Source organism: Pristiophorus japonicus, chromosome 1, assembly GCF_044704955.1.
Source record: "Pristiophorus japonicus isolate sPriJap1 chromosome 1, sPriJap1.hap1, whole genome shotgun sequence".
NCBI lineage: Eukaryota > Metazoa > Chordata > Chondrichthyes > Pristiophoridae > Pristiophorus > Pristiophorus japonicus.
This window is the reverse complement of record NC_091977.1, coordinates 374,091,834-374,113,202: the sequence shown is the minus strand read 5'-3', so window position 1 is coordinate 374,113,202 and position 21,369 is coordinate 374,091,834. Positions and strand designations below refer to the sequence as shown.

General features: G+C 41.9%; 1 protein-coding gene across 2 annotated transcripts; it reads right to left on the bottom strand.

Annotated features, from left to right (window-relative positions):
- Positions 1 to 4,598: 4,598 nt before the first annotated feature.
- On the bottom strand, positions 4,599 to 20,957 carry zbtb14 (zinc finger and BTB domain containing 14). 2 transcript variants are annotated; one of them, XM_070875058.1, is made up of 2 exons: positions 20,874 to 20,957; positions 4,599 to 7,265 (listed from the first exon to the last, which is right to left on the bottom strand). In XM_070875058.1, exon 2 carries the CDS (start codon positions 7,247 to 7,249, stop codon positions 5,930 to 5,932), a length of 1,320 nt encoding a protein of 439 aa, XP_070731159.1. In that variant the 5' UTR covers positions 7,250 to 7,265; positions 20,874 to 20,957; the 3' UTR covers positions 4,599 to 5,929. The 2 variants fall into 2 exon arrangements, with proteins under 2 accessions (XP_070731159.1, XP_070731166.1); XM_070875065.1 differs by lacking the exon at positions 20,874 to 20,957 and adding an exon at positions 20,707 to 20,845.
- Between the last annotated feature and the right edge of the window lie 412 nt (positions 20,958 to 21,369).

Sequence of the window (21,369 nt, the reverse complement as noted above, 5' to 3'; positions counted from 1 at the left end):
GGCTTGTATTCACTGGAGTTCAGAAGAATGAGAGGGGATCTCATAGAAACGTTTAAAATTCTGACGGGTTTAGACAGGTTAGATGCAGGAAGAATGTTCCCAATGTTGGGGAAATCCAGAACCAGGGGTCACAGTCTAAGGATAAGGGATAAGCCATTTAGGACTGATATGAGGAGAAACTTCTTCACCCAGAGAGTGGTGAACCTGTGGAATTCTCTACCACAGAAAGTTGTTGAGGCTAATTCACTAAATATATTCAAAAAGGAGTTAGATATAGTCCTTATTACTAGGGGTATCAATAGGTATGGCGAGAAAGCAGCAATGGGGTACTGAGGTTGCATGTTCAGCCATGAACTCATTGAATGGCGGTGCAGGCTAGAAGGGCCGAATGGCCTACTCCTGCACCTATTTCCTATGTTTCTATGAATGAAGCCCAATGCAAGCTTTAAGAACAATATTTCATCTTACTCTGAGGCAATATGCAACACTCTTGTCTTAACATTGACTTCAGACTTTAGCTATATCCTTATTTTCAAACCTGTTTTAATTTCAAACCCCATGTTTTCATCTCTTCCATTTCCACAGGCTTCCTGCCTCCTTAGTTATTTACAAACCCTTTATTTAATATCTTGATGCCTTTGGTATCCATTTTTTGACTGAGATGATCTGTAATATAATTCTATCCATAATTCCTCTGCACTTTATCATTCCCCTTCCTCGTTTTTGGATTGTATTAATATGCCGGTCTGCTATTTTTCAGTTCCAAGGAAGAATCTGTACTCAAAACTTAAATTTTGCTGTTGTTTCCAAAAGTGCTAAGTGACCTGCTGTGTGTTTCAAGTATTTTCTATATTAGTTTTAGATTCCTGCCATCTGTGGTATTTTGTTTATTATTAAGAATTTAAGATAATTTTGTTTCAGGCTTAAGGCATAACCAATACATCTGACAATAAGTTGGTGAATACACGTAACCCCACATGTAGACTCCTTGGGGGAAAATCATTTTCAAAACTTACAGCAATGCATGGATATAGTATAAAGAGGGCATTCTCTGATTTGTACCAGTTCCCAAAACAATAGTGCAGTATTTTGTTTTTTATATGAATCACAATTTCTGTAGAAAATTCAGAAACTCCATTTAAAAATACAGAATTTTTTTTTTGTACAGCAATTCTGAAGAAGGATCATATTATAAATTTATTCTCCTTTCAAAACACTAGAACCAGGAATGTGTGTGCATATGCTGACTGCTAAGAGAATTTACTGTCGTGTTCTCACTGAATGTGCACAATATGTTGTACTTAACTGCCCTACATAACACTAAAAAAAGCTATGTAGCATGAAAGTTCATGTAATTAATGACATCTTAGTAAGATTACACAGTTGGGGTCTATTTAGTTTTTGCAGTGTTTTTTTCCCATTAATACCATAGTAAAATAAATGAATGTACTGTATTTAAAAAGTGCGTACCAATATCAACACCAACCTGTCCCCGCCACACAGCACTACCCCCCAGTCATCAAGATCCATGGTGCGGCCCTGGACAACATGGACCACTTCCCATATCTCAGGAGCCTATTATCAACAAGGGCAGACATCGACGACGAGATTCAACACAGTCTCCAGTGCGCTAGCACAGCCTTCAGCCACCTGAGGAAAAGAGTGTTCGAAGATCAGGTCCTCAAATCTGCCACCAAGCTCATGGTCTACAGGGCTATAGTGAAACCCGCCCTCCTGTATGGCTCAAGAGACGTGGACCATTATACAGCAGGCTCCTCAAGTCGCTGGAGAAATACCACCAACGATGTCCCCGCAAGATCTTGCAAATCCCCTGGGAGGACAGACGCACTAACATTAGCATCCTTGACCAGGCCAACATCCCTAGCACCGAAGCACTCGACCAGCTCTGCTGGGTGGGCTACATTGTTCGCATACCTGACACAAGACTCCCAAAGCAAATGCTTTACTTGGAACTCCTACACGGCAAGTGAGCCCAAGGTAGGCGGAGGAAATGTTTCAAGGACACCTTCAAAGCCTCCTTGATAAAATGCAACATCCCCACTGACACCTGGGAGTCCCTGGCCAAAGACTGCTCTAAGTGAAGGAAGTGCATCCAGGAGTGCTCCGAGCACCTCGAGTCGCATCGCCAAGAGCATGCAGAAAACAAGCACAGGCAGCGGAAGGACTGTGCGGCAAACCAGTCCCACCCACCCTTTCCTTCAACGACTGTCTGTCCCACCTGTGACAGAGACTGTAATTCCCATATTGGACTGTTCAGTCACCTAAAAACCCATTTTTAGAGTGGAAGCAAGTCTTCCTCGATTTCGAGGGACTGCCGATGATGATGACCAATACCAAATTTATTTTAGAAATACGATTTTCTTATAAAATAATAGAAGCTAAAAGCAACCATTTCAGATTGACGAATAAACAAAATTCAGATCCAGACCAATTACATTTACCTGACTAACCAGATTGAGGGATAACTCAAACCACAATAGCAGTATAAATGGGCAATTTTTCAACTTTGCACCGCTGGCCGTGCATATTGAGAATTTAGATGCACAATGCAGAGCATTTAAAATAATTATGCACAGAATGCACCCAAGTGTCCAATACATGCTTCTTTTTAAGCCCTATCTCAACTATAGTATTTGGTAAAACAATAAGCCTGTGAACAGTGTGCGGAGAAGTGAAACACTTTTTCCACCTAATGCTATATCACACACTCCCAGGTCAAGTATAGAGCAACGTGCTCCAAAGTAAAGAGAACTTTACTCTACCCCAATAACGTGAACCACTAAACCAGTTCCACACTCATTTTAGGAACATTAATATAATTATGAATTATACTGTTAGGAAATTACCATTCAGGCTCAAAGGAATTAGGAGTGAATAGCTGAGCAATACAAAGGTCCTAGCTTAAAGCCTGGTTTGTGCAGTCAGCTGATCTCAGTGATCAGGATGCTATAATTGTCTTCAATACCCCAGGTTCAAGAGGAGAAAATAATAAAATCAGACATGGTTGCCACAATCTGTGCTGGAAGTGTGCATATAAGGCGACAACAGGATTCAGCCCCCCATCTCCCCCCCTACCCCCAGCCGATACCTCCATAGAATAACCTACCAACAATTAATGGGAAGGTACAACGTAAATAAATTACCACTTGTTACAGGAAGCTGCGCAAGGCCATAGAACTCTGTCCCAACATGAGTCGGTGCTTTCAGGAGATAAGAAAATTGTTGAGGGAGAAAAAAAAAAGGGATTAGATTTCTAATGTCTTGACACAGCACCAACTGAATTCCTTGGCCGAATCCTTGCTTCAGATTTCCAAAGTAGACCATAACGAAACTTCAAAGCAAGTATACCTATTATAGGGTAGGTTTTATAAATTTGCACTCCCAGTACAGAAATGTTTATGCTGGAAGCACAGACATCAGGAATTCAGGCAGGGACATCAACAGGTCTGGTCAGGATTTCCCATGTATTAATGATTAATTTTAATGGATGGGAAATCCGGCTAATCTCTGCACCCAAATTTCTGATTTGCTTCCCAGCACATGAAGCTCTGTGGCGAGAAAGCAGAGTTAACGTTTTGGGTCGATGATTTGCTTTCTCTCCACAGATGCTGCCTGACCTGCTGAGATTTCCAGCATTTTCTGTTTTTATTCCAGATTCTAGCATCTGCGGTATTTTGCTTTTGTACATGAAGCTCTGTGCCTGGAGGTTTATTTTATTCATTCATGGGAAGTGGGTATTGCTGGCAAAACTATCATTTATTGTCCATTCCTAATTGCCCTCGAGAAGGTGGCGGTGAGCCGTCTTCTTGAACCACTGCAGTCCGTGTGGTGAAGGTACTCCCACAGCGCTGTTAGGTAGGGAGTTCCAGGATTTTGACCCAGCGACAATGAAGGAACTATGCGATATTTCCAAGTCAGGATGGCGTGTATCTTAGCGGGGAACTTGGAGCTGGTGGTGTTCCCATGCGCCTGATGCCCTTGTCGTTCTAGGTGGTAGAGGTCACGGTTTGGGAGGTACATCTTGTAGATGGTACATACTGCAGCCACGGTGCGCTGATGGTGGAGGGAGTGAATGTTTAAGGTGATGGATGGGATGCTGATCAAGCGGGCTGCTTTGTCCTGGATGGTGTCGAGCTTCTTGAGTACTGTTAGAGCTGCACTCATCCAGGCAAGTGTACAGTATTCCATCACACTCCTGACTTGTGCCTTGTAGGTGGTAGAAAGGCTATGGGGAGTCAGGAGGGGAGACACTCGCTGCAGAATACCCAGCCTCTGACCTGCTCTTGTAGCAACAGTATTTATGTGGCTGGTCCAGTTAAATTTCTGGTCAACGGTGACCCCCAGGATGTTGATGGTGGGGCATTAGACGATGATAATGAATTCATGAAAGGCAAAATACAAGTTTCAAAAGGAAAAAAAAACATCAGTGGCAAATGTTATTCTAAAATGTTTACATTTTAATTAGAAAAAGACTTTTTTCAGACAAAAGTAAATTTTCTGAGAAAGGCAAGTTTTAGTCTAACAGTGATCAAACCAATTATAAAAAGAGAATAAAATATATGCAAATAACGCAACTCAAATTTATACGTAGCTGTATTGTGTTGATCATCAAACATTTATACCAAAACAATGACAACTAATTTGAGTGTAAGCACATTACTTGTGTAACATCACTAAAGGTTTGACACAGAGCACTGGCACAGACTAGGGCGAAAACACTTCGTTATATGCATCCGACTACATGTATGAAAATTTTAATCATATTTTCTAAACTTTGAGCTGGGCAAGACAACTTAATCTGAATTCAAAACTAACAGTAAATTTTACAATTATTCAGTTTTTAATTAAAAATATTTACAGGCAAGTATCCATCTAAAATGTTATCATCAGAATGATCAGATTGCTGCTTTAAGGAGAGTTTTTTTTAAATATAAGTGCAGACAAAAGTGTTAAGAGCAGCAGATCATTGGAATGCATTGCTCCATTGTTAAGTTGCTCGGGTCCAGATTTTGTTCCAAAGCTCATTTAGGGATCTGGCAAGTATTGTTTTGAGTCAGGAGCCTTGCTGTCATCAGGTTCTGCTGCTATTAATCCAAATTCACAACTCAAGCTTCAATTACAGTATGTGGATCTAACTGATTACATCATCTTCTGTTAAAAGCACTAAACATTAATTGATACTTATCTTCTTTTACCGTTATAGATTATGTGGCAGAAAGGAGTCTGCGCATACATTACAAAGTATGCCTTCTGCACCATTAGCTGGTATAAAGTAAGACCAACATGTGATATAGGCTATACAAAAGTTATTTTTTCTTCCCTTAAAAAAAACTTAAGATAAAAGAAACAGTGGTACAAAAAACAAACATAAAATTGCTCCAACTAAATTAGCAACATTTCTGTGGGCAAAAGAATGGGTATCAAAAACACTTAAATGCATAAATCCTATTCCTAAAGCCTTTTAATGCTAGTGGCTCATTTGCTACTACAGAATATAGTCAGAGACTGCAGTGGCAGGCCAAAACATTAAAACAACTTTATTAAAAAAAATATTAAAAAACTGTAACACAGCACTTAAAGTATGCCTCAAACACATTATTGCACCATACAGGGATTAAAGTATTTATAACACTTGAAATATTCAATTACATAATTTATCCTGTTGTCCCAAATGGCCAACCCTACTATTAAATCCTTATACAGTGCAACAATTTACCCTAAATATATTAGATTTTATACACTGAGACAGAAAAAAAAAAGGATTATTCATACAAATTGTAAAAAGGAACAGAATTTAAAGACAAAATATATAAGGGTCACATTTATTAATGCTGTCATCTATATTAGACAGAAGCCCTTTACAGAATCAAAAGGGAAAATGGGAAACTAACATTAAGTTAATTTTCCCTCAACTACAGGTTATACTTTCCAGGTTTTGCTCTGTTTCAGCTGCCATTGCTGCAGCTTGCAACTGCTCTGTCTCACTAGCAATCACACTTGTAGATACTTGTTTGCGTTCACTGTGCATATTGTTTTCGTGCCTCTTTAGATCAGAAGCTTTGGCAAAAGCTTTAGTACAGGAACCACAAACAAATGGCTTCTCACCTCGGTGCCTCCGTTCATGATCTTTCAGATGAGATTTGTGCTTGAAGGCTTTGTCACACATGTGGCATGCAAAGGGTCTTTCATTACTGTGGACTCGTTCATGTTTTTTCAGGTCAGGAGCTCGAATGAAAGATTTTCCACAAACATCGCATCCATAAGGTTTGAAACCTGTGTGAATTTTGAGATGTTCTTTCAAGTGAGCTTGCGTGGTGAAGGCCTTTGAACAGATGTCACACACAAAAGGTCGATCAGCAGAATGCAACTTCTCATGTTTCCTCAAACGTGTTTCATCAGTGAAAGTCTTGCCACAGGTCTGACAACTGAACTGTTCCCTATCACCATACAGCAAATATTCAAATTTCACATCAGCGTTTGCTGTCCAGCCTGGTGGCTGTTCTTCCTTGACTCCGCTCATGCTGTCATTGAAAGCAAGAGTTGGAGGTGGTTGGGGAGTCATATCCTTCGGCTCAGTCTCCATGGTTTCCACTTCTGAACCAAAGCAATTGACTTTACGAACTTCTTCGCTTCCAAGTTCTTTTAAAATGGCTTCCTGAACCCGCAGGCCATTTGCTTGGGTCTTTCCGTCATCCTGATTGGGTACAGTTTCTTCTATTGCCTCTTCTGACTGGCCTTCAAGTTGATCTCCAATTTCTTCTATCTCCTCGTCTGTGCTATTTACTGAGGGCCGATGGATTTTAGCAGTTATACTGTAGGGGTATCGGCTTTTGCGACGAGCTGCATTCTGAGGAGACACATCACGCTTCTGAGTACACAGTTTATCTAAGAATTTTATTCCAAGGATTTGTCCAGAAGACATCATCAGGTTCACATCTTCTCTCTTCACAGAGATTTTGGAGGTGTACATATAATTCAGTACTTCTTCAAATATATCTGAACGCAAAAAATCAATCTCGATTACTGAAGAACTATCAACTTCTAGTTTTTTAAACAACTTCTTGAAGTAAGTGCTGCAAGCTGCCAAAACACATCTGTGGGCTCGGAACTTAACATCTTCCACCAAAATCGCTATATCACAGAACTCTCCTTCTAATCGCTGCTCATTCAAGGTCTTCAGAAATGCATTTTTATGTTCGTCATCATTATATTTCACTACTTCACCCATTGTGCACTGTAAGCAACTGATAAAAAAAGGATTAGAAAAGGAACAAAGTAATTTAAGTTTCTGCAGATAGCCAATAAATAAAATGCATTCACAATGTTCAATCCCCAAACCGAACTTGACAGCATTAATCATGGTTCTTATAGGAAAGAGGCATTTTAAATTATATATTTTAATACTTCACTATGACTGTCGCCCCAAAACATCCTATATTAAATCAGTCTGCTTTGTTCTAGGTTTCACATATTCCTAAATTCTGCCACTGAACTTTTTTTCTCCAAATTCCGGTTTGCCATTATTTCTTCTACAAAGTGCCTATCTCTCTTGCCGTGACTTAATTTTGTATCTCTCTTTACACGTGTCTACAGTAAAATACAAGTACAGACTTGTTAGCAAAACTAAAGCCCATAGGCAGTGGCTGCGTGGATATGAAATTGGCTAATGGACAGAAAGCAGAGAGTAGTGGTGAACGATTGCTTTTCAGACTGGAAGGAAGTGTGTAGTGGCGTCCCTCAGGGGTCGGTGTCCCTCAGGGGTCGATGCTAATGACCCAGACTTGGGTATCCAGGGCATAATTTCAAAGCTTGCAGATGACACAAAAGTCAGAATTGTAGTAACCAGTGAGGAGGATAGTAACAGACTCCAGGAGGATTTAGATAGACTGGTGAAATGGGCGGATACCTGGCAGATTAAATTTAATGCCGAGTACTGTGAAGTGATACATTTTGGTCAGCAGAATGAGGAGAGGCAATATAAATTAAATGGTACAATGTTAAAGGGGTGCAGGAACAGAGAGACCGGGGGTGTACATACACAAGTCTTTGAAGGTGGCAGGGCAAGTTGAGAAGGTTGTTAAAAAGGCATATGTGACCCTTGGCTTTATAAAGAGAGGCACAGAGTACAAAAGCAAAGAAGTTATGCTAAACCATGATGAAACACTGATTAGACCCCAACTGGAGTATTGTGCTCAATTCTGGGGACTACACTTTAGAAAGAGTGACACGGCCTTAGAGAGGGTGCCAAGGAGATTTACTAGAATTGTACCAGGGTGAAAGACTTGTTACATAAAGAAACTAGGGTTGTTCTCCTTAGAGCAAAGAAGGTTAAGGGGAGATTTGATAGAGGTGTTCAAAATCATTAAGGGTTTTGATAGAATAAATAAGAAGAAACTGTTTCCAGTGACACAAGGGTCAGTTACTGAAGAAGCAAAAGAACCAGAGGCGACATGAAGAAGCATTTTTTATGCAGCGAGTTTTTATGATCTGAAAGGGTGGTAGAAGCAGATTCAATAATGGGTTGGATTTTGCGGTCATTTGCATTTGCCCATAGACTCTCTATGGGTTTTCCAGTGGAAGTTCCTCTCAGCCAACCAGTCAAATGGCACAGTGCCCTCTACAGAGCATCTGGTACCTCTGAACAGGGCAAGTACTGTCTCCTTAACCAATCAGATTGAAGAATTGTTAATGAGCAGCGCAGAGTCTGAACCAAGAAGAGTCAGTTAGAATATTGAATTCAATCCAAATCAGCTACAGAAAACAAGAAAGATTAGATTGAGAGAGAGAGATAAAAGAGACAGAAAAAAGTAAACAAATATATTTTTATTTACATTTATTAAATCTCCAATAATTAAAATCCAAAGGAATTTTCAATAATTAAGATCTATCATGTCGGTAAAAGAGTATTTACACTGGAATGGATAAGCCCTAACTTTTTCTGGCAAGTTTAGTTTGTATCTATCAGGTAAGTACAGCAACTTTATGCCTTTCAATGTATTTGAATGGTGAGTTTCTCAGTATCGCACAGCTTTTGGAGTAGCAGAGCATCTCGGAGACGTCCTGATTTCTGCATTTAACTGAACATGTGCAGTCACTGGAAGTTGCTGTCCAATTTCCACGTAAATAACAGTAATCACTTTTAGCCTCACCGTTATTTCTAGCGCAAAGTCCGGCCCATTATCTTTCAAAAGGGAATTGGATAAATACTTGGAGAGAGAAAAATTGCAGGGCTAAGGGGAAACGGATGGGGAGTGGGACTAATTAGATAGCTCTTTCAAAGAGCTAGCACAGACACAATGGGCCGACTGGCCTTCTGTGCTGTATCATTCTATGATATACTTTTATTATATACAGAATACACATGAACTACCTGGGGCATTTTTTATATTACATAGAAACATAGAAAATAGGTGCAGGAGTAGGCCATTCGGCCCTTCGAGCCTGCACCATCATTCAATAAGATCATGACTGATCATTCCCTCAGTACCCCTTTCCTGCTTTCTCTCCATACCCCTTGATCCCCTTAGCCGTAAGGGCCATATCTAACTCCCTCTTGAATATATCCAATGAACTGGCATCAACAACTCTCTGCGGCAGGGAATTCCACAGGTTAACAACTCTGAGTGAAGAAGTTTCTCCTCATCTCAGTCCTAAATGGCTTACCCCTTATCCTTAGACTATGTCCCCTGGTTCTGGGCTTCCCCAACATCGGGAACATTCTTCCTGCATCTAACCTGTTCAGTCCCGTCAGAATCTTATACGTTTTTAGAGATCCCCTCTCATCCTTCTAAACTCCAGTGAATAAAGGCCCAGTTGATCCAGTCTCTCCTCATATGACAGTCCAGCCATCCCTGGAACTAGTCTGGTGAACCTTCGCTGCACTCCCTCAATAGCAAGAACGTCCTTCCTCAGATTAGGAGACCAAAACTGAACACAATATTCCAGGTGAGGCCTCACTAAGGCCCTGTACAACTGCAGTAAGACCTCCCTGCTTCTATATTCAAATCCCCTAGCTATGAAGGCCAACATACCATTTGTCTTCTTTACCACCTGCTGTACCTGCATGCCAACCTTCAATGACTGATGAACCATGACACACAGATCTCGTTGGACCCCCCCTTTTCCTAATCTGCCGCCATTCAGATAATATTCTGCCTTCGTGTTTTTGCCCCCAAAATGGATAACCTCACATTTATCCACATTATTCTGCATCTGCCATGCATTTGCCCACTCACCTAACCTGTCCAAGTCACCCTGCAGCCTCTTAGCATCCCCCTCACAGCTCACACTGCCACCCAGTTTAGTGTCACCTGCAAACTTGGAGATATTATACTCAATTCCTTCATCCAAATCATTAATGTATATTGTAAAGAGCTGGGGTCCCAGCACTGAGCCCTGCGGCACTCCACAAGTCACTGTCTGCCATTCTGAAAAGGACCCGTTTATCCCGACTCTCTGCATCCTGTCTGCCAACCAGTTCTCTATCCACGTCAGTACATTACCCCCAATACCATGCGCTTTGACTTTGCACACCAATCTCTTGTGCGGGACCTTGTCAAAAGCCTTTTGAAAGTCCAAATACACCACATCCACTGGTTCTCCCTTGTCCACTCTACTAGTTACATCCTCAAAAAATTTCAGAAGATTCGTCAAGCATGATTTCCCTTTCATAAATCCATGCTGACTTGGACCGATCCTTTCACTGCTTTCCAAATGCACTGCTATTTCATCCTTAATGAATGATTCCAACATTGTCAATGATGGATTGACCCAATAATACATGAACAACTGACTCAGGTTATTTACAGTCAGCACCATAAATAAGATACAGATATAGGTACCACCACTGGGACAGAAGAGAAAAATATGTTTGCTCCCCTAAAATTGTTGTTGGCTTTGTCACTCTCCCTATACCCATTCCAATGCCACTAATGTCCCTTAAACTCATGATATATGGTTCCAGTTCTGGACATATACCCCATGGGTCTTCCATTATACTTTCTCTTTATACCATACCTTACAAATAAATTGCATAAAATTAATTAGTGGCAAAGGAAAGACTATTAATATTGTCTTAGCAAAGTACTACTCTCTACCTTGCCCTTAAAAAAAACACAAGAGCAAAAGTGTCCTAACATAAGAATGTAGTATCTTCATGAAATAAGTGACATAATTATATAAGGTAGGGCATAAAATGTCATGAAAGATTACATAGAAACAAAAAGCACAGTAGTTTTAGTGTATTTCCGCATAATGCGAACAACCTGGCATCAGTGCGATTGCAGGTTTCCTGAGGTACCTCCAATCACACATCATCACTGGTAGCAACACAACGAGCTTCCATCAATGGCACTATGGTAGGGTCAACTATCTTAGGTATGATGGTGGGCTGTTGTTATTACTGGGTGGCATAGCCCTCCCCTGACATCAGGAAAATCCTGGCCAGTTTACTAAAGTTGCAAATGTAATGTGCACCAACAGCACATGCATGAGATTTGGGCATGGACAACTGTTTAAATGTTGAACCAAATTAACACATGTAAATCTTGTAAAATAGTTATCTGTTTTTATGAATCTAATGGGGCAGTTACGCTGCAAGAGATTTGAACTCAAGTACGGAATTGCTAGAGCTGGTCCATTGGAAGAACTCAGTAAAGAAAAAAAGGGATAGAAATTGATTGTTGCGCAAGAGGAATTTAGGATGCTCACAAGTGAACATTCTCTTCAAATCAAGGCCGACAAAACAAAAATATTCTCTTTATCTCCCAGCTTTAAGGTGCCTAACAAGGAAAACGTTTTGCAGTCTTAATGAAGTTGTTTATTTGTTTGGGTCCACAACACAAAATAATCCACAAGTGAACGGCATATTTTGGTACAGTAAAATATGCTCTTCTGACACTGAGGTTAAGGCAGAGTAGACAAAATTTTACTTGTGCTTACCTATACTATACCCGACTTGTAAATGCTTAACGCTAACTAAATCCCAACAGCAGAAATGTGTTACATTACCCAACAAGGTTGCCATTCAAAATTTAGAGTTGATGCTACAATGGAAAATTTCTCTCAGCCAACACAGACAGCCATTTCTCAAAATGCAAATTGCTTGGAGTTAAAATAAATCTAAAAAGATAATTTGCAGAGATATATAAGGAATAATATTGATATAGCACCTTGTCACATCTCAGAAACATTTTATAATTATTACTTTTGAAGTCACTGTTATATTGGCACACAGCAAGATTTCATAGTTTGAGATAAACGACCAGGTAATCTGTTTTGGTGATATTGGTTGAAGGATAAATATTGCTCAGAATTCTCTGCTCTTTTTTGAATAGTGCCACAAGACCTTTAACAATGGTCTAACATGGTGCTGGTGCTCAATATCGCCATTGCAACTAATTCCAATATTCAACCACTTAATGGCCAAGAAATTGTTGGAACAGCAATTGTATTCTTTTTATGCAGCAAATTGCTGGAAATACAAATAACTGTACGACGATGTCAATCTGGGACCTCATGAACGTCGGGTTCAATGGTCTATCTCTTTAACCAATTAAATTTAAGCATAAAGAAACAGAGCCAACAACAGAGAAGGAAATTGGGTGAATTAGAGTCAAATTAGATACAGAAAGCGAAGGGAGAGAAAGATTAGATTAAGAAATAGAAAGAGAAAAAAAGAGATAGAAAGGAAAAGAAAGAAAAAAATTAAACATTCAATCAAACCTCCAGGAACTTACTACCTGCAGGAGTGAGACTGCACAGTTTCAATTGTTCCTTTTCTGGGTCCCTAATGTTAAATTTCTTGCCAGGAACATAAATCACAGCTTGAAATTTGTGGTCCTGATGACAGCGGACTGGCAGCGTTCACCGTCATTTCGCCTTTGAAACTGACTACATCTTCAAGATTTAGCGCATGTGTAGCCCAACACAGAAATCCTGAAGTTACGGTCTGTCATTCACTGCTCCTCCACAGGCTGTGCTGTGCTGTGCACCCACCCAAGCTCGCAATCAGTAGAATTTGTCAAATCTTGGAAAATGTCAAAAACTTTTTCTCTTCCGCAGTAATTACGCTGTTAAATACCACATTAAAAGTTAAATCCTTTTCAATTAGGCGTAACTGGGATTTTAACAGCGTATTGACTGCTAAACAAAGGTTATGGCCTTGAAAAACTCATTTTAATTTTGTGCAGTGTCAAATTTATCCATATTAATAAAAATTACAATTTTTAAGAAACATAAATTTTTTTTACTTTTTAAAAAAAAAGTTGATTCATCTTTATATCAGATTTGCCTATTCTCTATGTGAAAACCCCAATCTTTGTTTTGCTCTTACATTTTTAAAAGTTAGAAGTTTAGGAGCTTACACACTTCCTGCTTTGCTGTCTGTGAGAATTCTACATTTTGATTGGCTGCTTAGACAGCGTGTTGACGTCACAGCAGTTCTTCGTTGGGAATTCCCATTAACTTCCGTTGATTGGAATTACACGTCGGAAAATCCAAAATTTTCGACAGAGATTGGGAGATCTTTGTGCAAAGCTTACAGAGACTTGAGTAGACTAGGCCTATAGAGAGAGGATTAATTAGCAATCTTGTCGTGTGAGACCCCTTGGGGAAGAATGACCATAATATGGTAGAATTCTTCATTAAGATGGAGAGTGACACAGTTAATTCAGAGACTAAGGTCCTGAACTGAAAGAAAGGTAACTTCAATGGTATGAGACGTGAATTGGCTAGGATAGACTGGCGAATGATGCTTAAAGGGTCGACGGTGGATAGGCGATGGCAGACATTTAAAGATCACATGGATGAACTTCAACAATTGTACATCCCTATCTGGCGTATAAATAAAACGGGGAAGGTGGCTCAACCGTGGCTAACAAGGGAAATTAGGGATAGTGTTAAATCCAAGGAAGAGACATATAAATTGGTCAGAAAAAGTAGCAAACCTGAGGACTGGGAGAAATTTACAACTCAGCAGAGGAGACCAAAGGGTTTAATTAGGAGGGGGAAAATAGAGTATGAGAGTAAGCTTGCAAGGAACATAAAAACTGACTGCAAAAGCTTCTATAGATATGTGAAGAGAAAAAGATTAGTGAAGACAAATATAGGTCCCTTGCTGTCAGCATCAGGTGAATTTATAATGGGGAACAAAGAAATGGCAGACCAATTGAACAAATACTTTGGTTCTATCTTCACTAAGGAAGACACAAATAACCTTCTGGAGATACTAGGGTACCGAGGGTCTAGTGAGAAGGAGGAACTGAAGGAAATCCTTATTAGTCAGGAAATTGTGTTCGGGAAATTGATGGGATTGAAGGCCGATAGATCCCCAAGGCGATAGTCTGCATCCCAGAGTACTTAAGGAAGTGGCCCTAGAAATAGTGGATGCATTGGTGGTCATTTTCCAACATTCGATAGACTCTGGATCAGTTCCTATGGATTGGAATGTAGCTAATGTAACCCCACTTTTTAAGAAAGGAGGGAGCGAGAAAACTGGGATTTATAGACCGGTTAGCCTGATATCAGTAGTGGGGAAAATGTTGGAATCAATTATTAAAGATGTAATAGCAGCGCATTTGGAAAGCAGTGACAGGATCGGTCCAAGTCAGCATGGATTTATGAAAGGGAAATCATTGTTGACAAATCTTCTAGAATTTTTTGAGGATGTAACCAATAGAGTGGACAAGGGAGAACCAGTGGATGTGGTGTATTTGGACTTTCAAAAGGCTTTTGACAAGGTCCCACACAAGAGATTAGTGTGCAAAATTAAAGCACATGGTATTGGGGTAATGTATTAGAAACATAGAAAATAGGTGCAGGAGTAGGCCATTCGGCCCTTTGAGCTTGCACTGCCATTCAATGAGTTCATGGCTGAACATGCAACTTCAGAACCACATTCCTGCTTTCTCGCCATACCTCTTGATCCCCCTAGTAGTAAGGACTTCATCTAACTCCTTTTTGAATATATTTAGTGAATTGGCCTCAACAACTTTCTGTGGTAGAGAATTCCACAGGTTCACCACTCTCTGGGTGAAGAAGTTTCTCCTCATCTCAGTCCTAAATGGCTTACCCCTTATCCTTAGACTGTGACCCCTGGTTCTGGACTTCCCCAACATTGGGAACATTCTTCCTGCATCTAACCTGTCTGAACCCATCAGAATTTTAAATGTTTCTATGAGATCCCCTCTCATTCTTCTGAACTCCAGTGAATACAAGCCCAGTTGATCCAGTCTTTCTTGATATGTCAGTCCCGCCATCCCGGGAATCAGTCTGGTGAACCTTCGCTGCACTCCCTCAATAGCCAGAATGTCCTTCCTCAAGTTAGGAGACCAAAACTGTACACAATACTCCAGGTGTGGCCTCACCAAGGCCCTGTACAACTGTAGTAACACCTCCCTGCCCCTGTACTCAAATCCCCTCGGTATGAAGGCCAACATGCCATTTGCTTTCTTAACTGCCTGCTGTACCTGCATGCCAAACTTCAATGACTGATGTACCATGACACTCAGGTCTCGTTGCACCTCCCCTTTTCCTAATCTGTCACCATTCAGATAATAGTCTGTCTCTCTGTTTTTACCACCAAAGTGGATAACCTCACATTTATCCACATTATACTTCATCTGTCATGCATTTGCCCACTCACCTAACCTATCCAAATCACTCTGCAGCCTCATAGCATTCTCCTCGCAGCTCACACTGCCACCCAACTTAGTGTCATCCGCAAATTGGGAGATACTACATTTAATCCCCTTGTCTAAATCATTAATGTACAATGTAAACAGCTGAGGCCCCAGCACAGAACCTTGCGGTACCCCACTAGTCACTGCCTGCCATTCTGAAAAGTACCCATTTACTCCTACTCTTTGCTTCCTGTCTGCCAACCAGTTCTCAATCCATGTCAGCACACTACCCCCAATCCCATGTGCTTTAACTTTGCACATTAATCTCTTGTGTGGGACCTTGTCGAAAGCCTTCTGAAAGTCCAAATACACCACATCAACTGGTTCTCCCTTGTCCACTCTACTGGAAACATCCTCAAAAAATTCCAGAAGATTTGTCAAGCATGATTTCCCTTTCACAAATCCATGCTGACTTGGACCTATCATGTCACCTCTTTCCAAATGCGCTGCTATGACATCCTTAATAATTGATTCCATCATTTACCCACTACCGATGTCAGGCTGACCGGTCTATAATTCCCTGTTTTCTCTCTCCCTCCTTTTTTAAAAAAGTATTGACGTGGATAGAGAACTGGTTGGCAGACAGGAAACAAAAAGAGTAGGAATAAACGGGTCCTTTTCAGAATGGCAGGCAGTGACTAGTGGGGTACCGCAAGGTTCATTGCTGGGACCCCATGTATTTACAATATATATTAATGATTTAGACGAAGGAATTGAATGTAATATCTCCAAGTTTGCAGATGACACTAAGCTGAGTGGCAGTGTGAGCTGTGAGGAGAATGCTAAGAGGCTGCAGGGTGACTTGGACAGGTTAAGTGAGTGGACAAATGCATGGCAGATGCAGTATAATGTGGATAAATTTGAGATTATCCACTTTGGTGGCAAAAACTGGAAGGCAGATTATTATCTGAATGGTGACAGATTAGTAAAGGGGGAGGTACAATGAGACCTAGGTACATCAGTCATTGAAAGTATGCATGCAGGTACAGCAGGCAGTAAAGAAAGCAAATGGCATGTTGGCCTTCATAGCGAGAGGATTTGAGTATAGGAGCAGGGAGGTCTTGCTGCAGTTGTACAGGGCCTTGAGTATTGTGTGCAGTTTTGGTCTCCTAATCTGAGGAAGGACATTCTTGTTATTGAAGGAGTGCAGCGAAGACTGATTCCCAAGATGGCAGGACTGACATATGAAGAAAGACTGGATCGACTAGACTTATATTCACTGGAATTTAGAAGAATGAGAAGGGATCTCATAGAAGCATATAAAATTCTGACGGGATTGGACAGGTTAGATGCAGGAAGAATGTTCCCGATGTTGGGAAAGTCCAGAACCAGGGGTCACAGTCTAAGGATAAGGGTTAAGCCATCTAGGACCGAGATGAGGAGAAACTTTTTCATCCAGAGAATTGTGAACCTATGGAATTCTCTACCACAGAAAGTTGTTGAGTCCAGTTCATTGGATATATTCAAAAGGGAGTTAGATGTGGCCCTTATGGCTAAAGGGATCAGGGAGTATGGAGAGAAGGCAGGAGTGGAGTACTGAAGTTGCATGATCAGCCATGATCATATTGAATGGTAGTGCAGGCTCGAAGGGCCGAATGGCCTGCTCCTGCACCTGTTTTCTATGTTTTCTATATTCTTCAGAGTTTAGAAGAATGAAAGGTGATCTCATTGAAACATACAAAATTCTTACAGTACTTGGCAGGGTAGATGCAGGGAAGATGTTTTCCCTGGCTGGGGAGTCTAGAAACATGGGTCAGTCTCAGAATAAGGGATCGACCATTTAGGACTGAAATTAGGAGAAATTTCTTCACTCAAGAGGGTGATGAATCTTTGGAATTCTCTCCCCCAGAGGGCTGTGGATGTTCAGTCGTTGAATATATTCAAGATAGAAATCGATAGATTTTTGAATATTAAGGGAATCAAGGGATCAAAGGAAGAAGCTTATAATGTTGCCAAAAAGAGCAGTAAGCCTGAGGATTGGGAGGATTTTAGAAATCAGCAAAGGACCAAGAAATTGATAAAGGGAAAATAGAATATGAGAGTAAATTAGCGAGGCACAAAAACAGACTGTAAAAGCTTCTATAGATATGTAAAAAGGAAAAGATTAGCAAAATTAAATGTGGCTCCCCTACAGGCTGAGACAGGAGAAATTATAATGGGGAATAAGGAAATGGTAGGGAAATTAAATAAATACTGAAGACAGACACAAAAAATTTCCAGAAATGGTGGAGTACCACAGGTCTAGCGTGAATGAGGAATGGAAAGAAATTAGTATTAGTAAAAAGATTGTACTGGAGAAATTAATGGGACTGAAAGCCGATAAATCCCCTGGACCTGATGACCTACATCCTAGGGTTTTGAAGGAGATGGCTATAGAGATAGTGGATGCATTGGTTGTCATCTTCCAAAATTCCATAGATTCTAGAAAAGGTCCCACAGATTGGAAGGTAGCTAATGTAACCCCGCTATTTAAGAAAGGAGGGAGAGAAAACAGGGAACTACAGACCAGTTAGCCTGACATCAGTTGTAGGGAAAATGCTTGAATTTATTATGAAGGACGTGGTAACAGGGCACTTCAAAAATAATAATAGGATTGGGCAGAGTCAACACAGATTTATCAAAGGGAAATCATGTTTGACAAATCTATTAAGAGCTTTTTGAGGTTGTAACTAGCAGAATAGATAAAGGGGGACCAGTGGATGTGTATTTGGATTTTCAGAAGGCATTCAATAAAGTTACCACACAAGAGGTTATTGAACAAAATTAGGACTCATGGTACTGAGGGCATGGATTGAGGATTGGTTAATGGACAGAAAACAGAGTAGGAATACACGGGTCATTTTAGGGTTGGCAGGCTGTAACTAGTGGGGTGCCGCAAGGATCGGTGCTTTGGCCCCAGCTATTCACAATTTATATAAATGATTTGGAAGAGGGGACTAAATATAATATATCCAAGTTTGCTGATGATACAAAGCTAGGTGGGAATGCAAGTTGTGAGGAGAATTCAGAGACTTCAAGTGGTATTAGACAGGTTAAGTGAGTGGGCAAAAACATGGCAAATGGAATATAATGCGGAGAAATGTGAAGTTATCCACTCTGGGTGGAAAAATAGAAAAGCAGAGTAATTTTTATATGGTGCGAGATTGGGAAATGTTGGTGTTCAGAAGGACCTGGGTGTCCTTTTACACAAATCACTGAAAGTTAAGATGCAAGTACAGCAAGCAATTAAGAAAGCAAATGGTATATTGGTCTTTAAGAGGATTTGAGTATAACAGTAAAGACGTCTTACTGCAATTATATAGGGCCCTGATGAGACCGCACTGGAGTATTGTGTACAGTTTTGGTCTCCTTACCTAAGGAAGGATATACTTGCCATTGAGTGGTGCAATGAAGATTCACCTGACTGATTCCTCAGACTGGGGGGTGGGGGGATTGTCCTATGAGGAGAGATTGAGTTGACTAGGCCTATATTCTCTAGAGTTTAGAAGAATGAGAGGTGATCTCATTGAAACATACAAAATACTTGCAGGGCTTGACAGGGTAGATGCAGGGAGGATGTTGCCTCTGCCTCAAGAGTCGAGAACCAGGGGTCACAGTCTCAGAATAAAGGGTCGGCCATTTAGGACTGAGGAGAAACTTCTTCACTCAGAGGGTGGTGAATATTTGGAATTCTCTGCTCGAGAGGGCTGTGGAGGCTCAGTCTTTGAGTATATTCAAGACAAAGATCGATAGATTTTTGGATATTAAGAGAATCAAGGGTTAAGGGGATAGTGCAGGAAAGTATAGTTGAGGTAGAAGATCAGCCATGATCACACTGAATGGTGGAACAGGTTCAAGGGGTCAAATGGCCTGCTCCTATTTCTTATGTTCTTCAGGGCCAGTGGCGAATGCCTTTGCTTCACCACTGATTGCAAATTCTGGGCCCATGTCATGAACAGGGTCCTTGCGACATGAAATAACAGCCCTTAATGTCTGCGACGTGATTCATTCATATTTACGGTGCAAATCCAGCAATTTATTGCCACAGCGAGCTCCCAATTTAACGAGGCGATCGGTACAAATCGTCCAGAATTTTGTGCCAATTCGCCACCCATGGCCTATCTCTTCCTTGCCACAAACTGCTGTGTTTTTACACATTAATAATGGCAGGTGCCTTGAACTCGCCGCTATTTTCACAGCAATTTCTGAGCCAGAGTGCACTCATCCACTCACGATGAACGTTTTGTGTAAATGGGGCTAGAGCCACACGGTGGTGTTTTTCCCCGTGTGAAGTGACTTTTGCTTTCACTGTGCACTTGCGAGCTATGCCACAGACGGCGATGTGCACTGGCTCCAGCTCCGGCTCCGCGGGTGCAATGGGCTGTGGGGCGCGGCGCTTCCCGCGTCCGTGTCGAGCTCGCGCGCTTGGCCGCGCTTCTCAGCCATTCCGTTTTGCATTTCATTTGTTTCACATTAATCCTGTGCCCAGGTTACTGGGATATTAATTTTACACAGCAGTGAGAAGTCCTTCTGATATTACAGTATGGCTGCACGGAGGTGGTTACGTTTTATGCATCGAATCACAAATTTAGGTTGGAGCTTTTTGTTCAAACGTCATCTGTAATGCGCACATATTTCAATTCGTTCTCTGATCACTTCTACAGGAGAAATCCAAAGCGAATTTTAATTGTTAAAATTGCAAACTCCAATTTAAAAAGGAATAAAAATGCATGGTTGTGGTTTTTTTGGTGCTGATCCTGTATGTGCTAGAAATGTTGAGAGCAAAGCTTCGAGGCGAACGACAAGATTCCAGTCAATTCTCCTGAATGCAAACCGTTCCTTCTGAAATAAAGAAGGGGACCTGCCCGCCTGCGCAGCGAGCCAGGATGGCGCCGCGCTCCGAGCGTGCCCGGCATGTCACGAGTACACACAGCGTTCACCGACCATCTTGTTGCAGACCGCCTTCACCGCGCGGGGGCCACTCGCTCGCTCGTTCGCTCGTTCGCTCACACAGTGCGCGGCTTACCAGGCCGACTTGCATGGAGAGGCTGGACGGTGCAATTAGAAGGAAGAACAGGCTGGAGCCCAGAGCTTGCAGCAGCCGGCGCGCGCGCACTGCCGAGCAGCCCAGCCCGGGATCGGGATCGAGCCCGGCCCGGCCCGGCCCGGCCGCGGCCACCGCCGCCGCCTTACCTGAAGCACGCTCCGCTGCGGGGATCGGGCCCGGGGACTGCTGGCTCTCTCGAAAGGGCAGTGCCGTCTGAGCCAGCAACTTGTGGCGGATGTGGCGCTCTGCTCCTCCCGAGCACCGGCAGGGTGACGGAGTGACGCGCTGCGCAAGCACGGGGCGGGAGCAGGCGCGAGCCCGGGGCGGGGACACGCACTGCACGAGCCGGATAATCGGAGCGCGCGAGCGCTCCCGGGCCGGGTAATCGGAGCGAGCGAGCTCTCCCGGGCCGGATAATCCGAGCGAGCGAGCGAGCTCTCCCGGGCCGGATAATCGGAGCGCGCGAGCTCTCCCGGGCCGGATAATCGGAGCGAGCGAGTACAGCGCGCGAACCCGGTGCTCGGAGCGGCAGCGCTCGAGTCGTTTCATTAAAGGTTGCGGCAAAAAGTGTCACTAGTTCATTTGGAAACCTCGCTTTCTTCGTTTGTCAATTATTGGGATCTCTTTTGGAATGCGAAAAGG

Bases quoted from the DNA above. Each gene is read 5' to 3' on its own strand.
- zbtb14 (XM_070875058.1), bottom strand. From the start codon at position 7,249: ATGGGTGAAGTAGTGAAATATAATGATGACGAACATAAAAATGCATTT.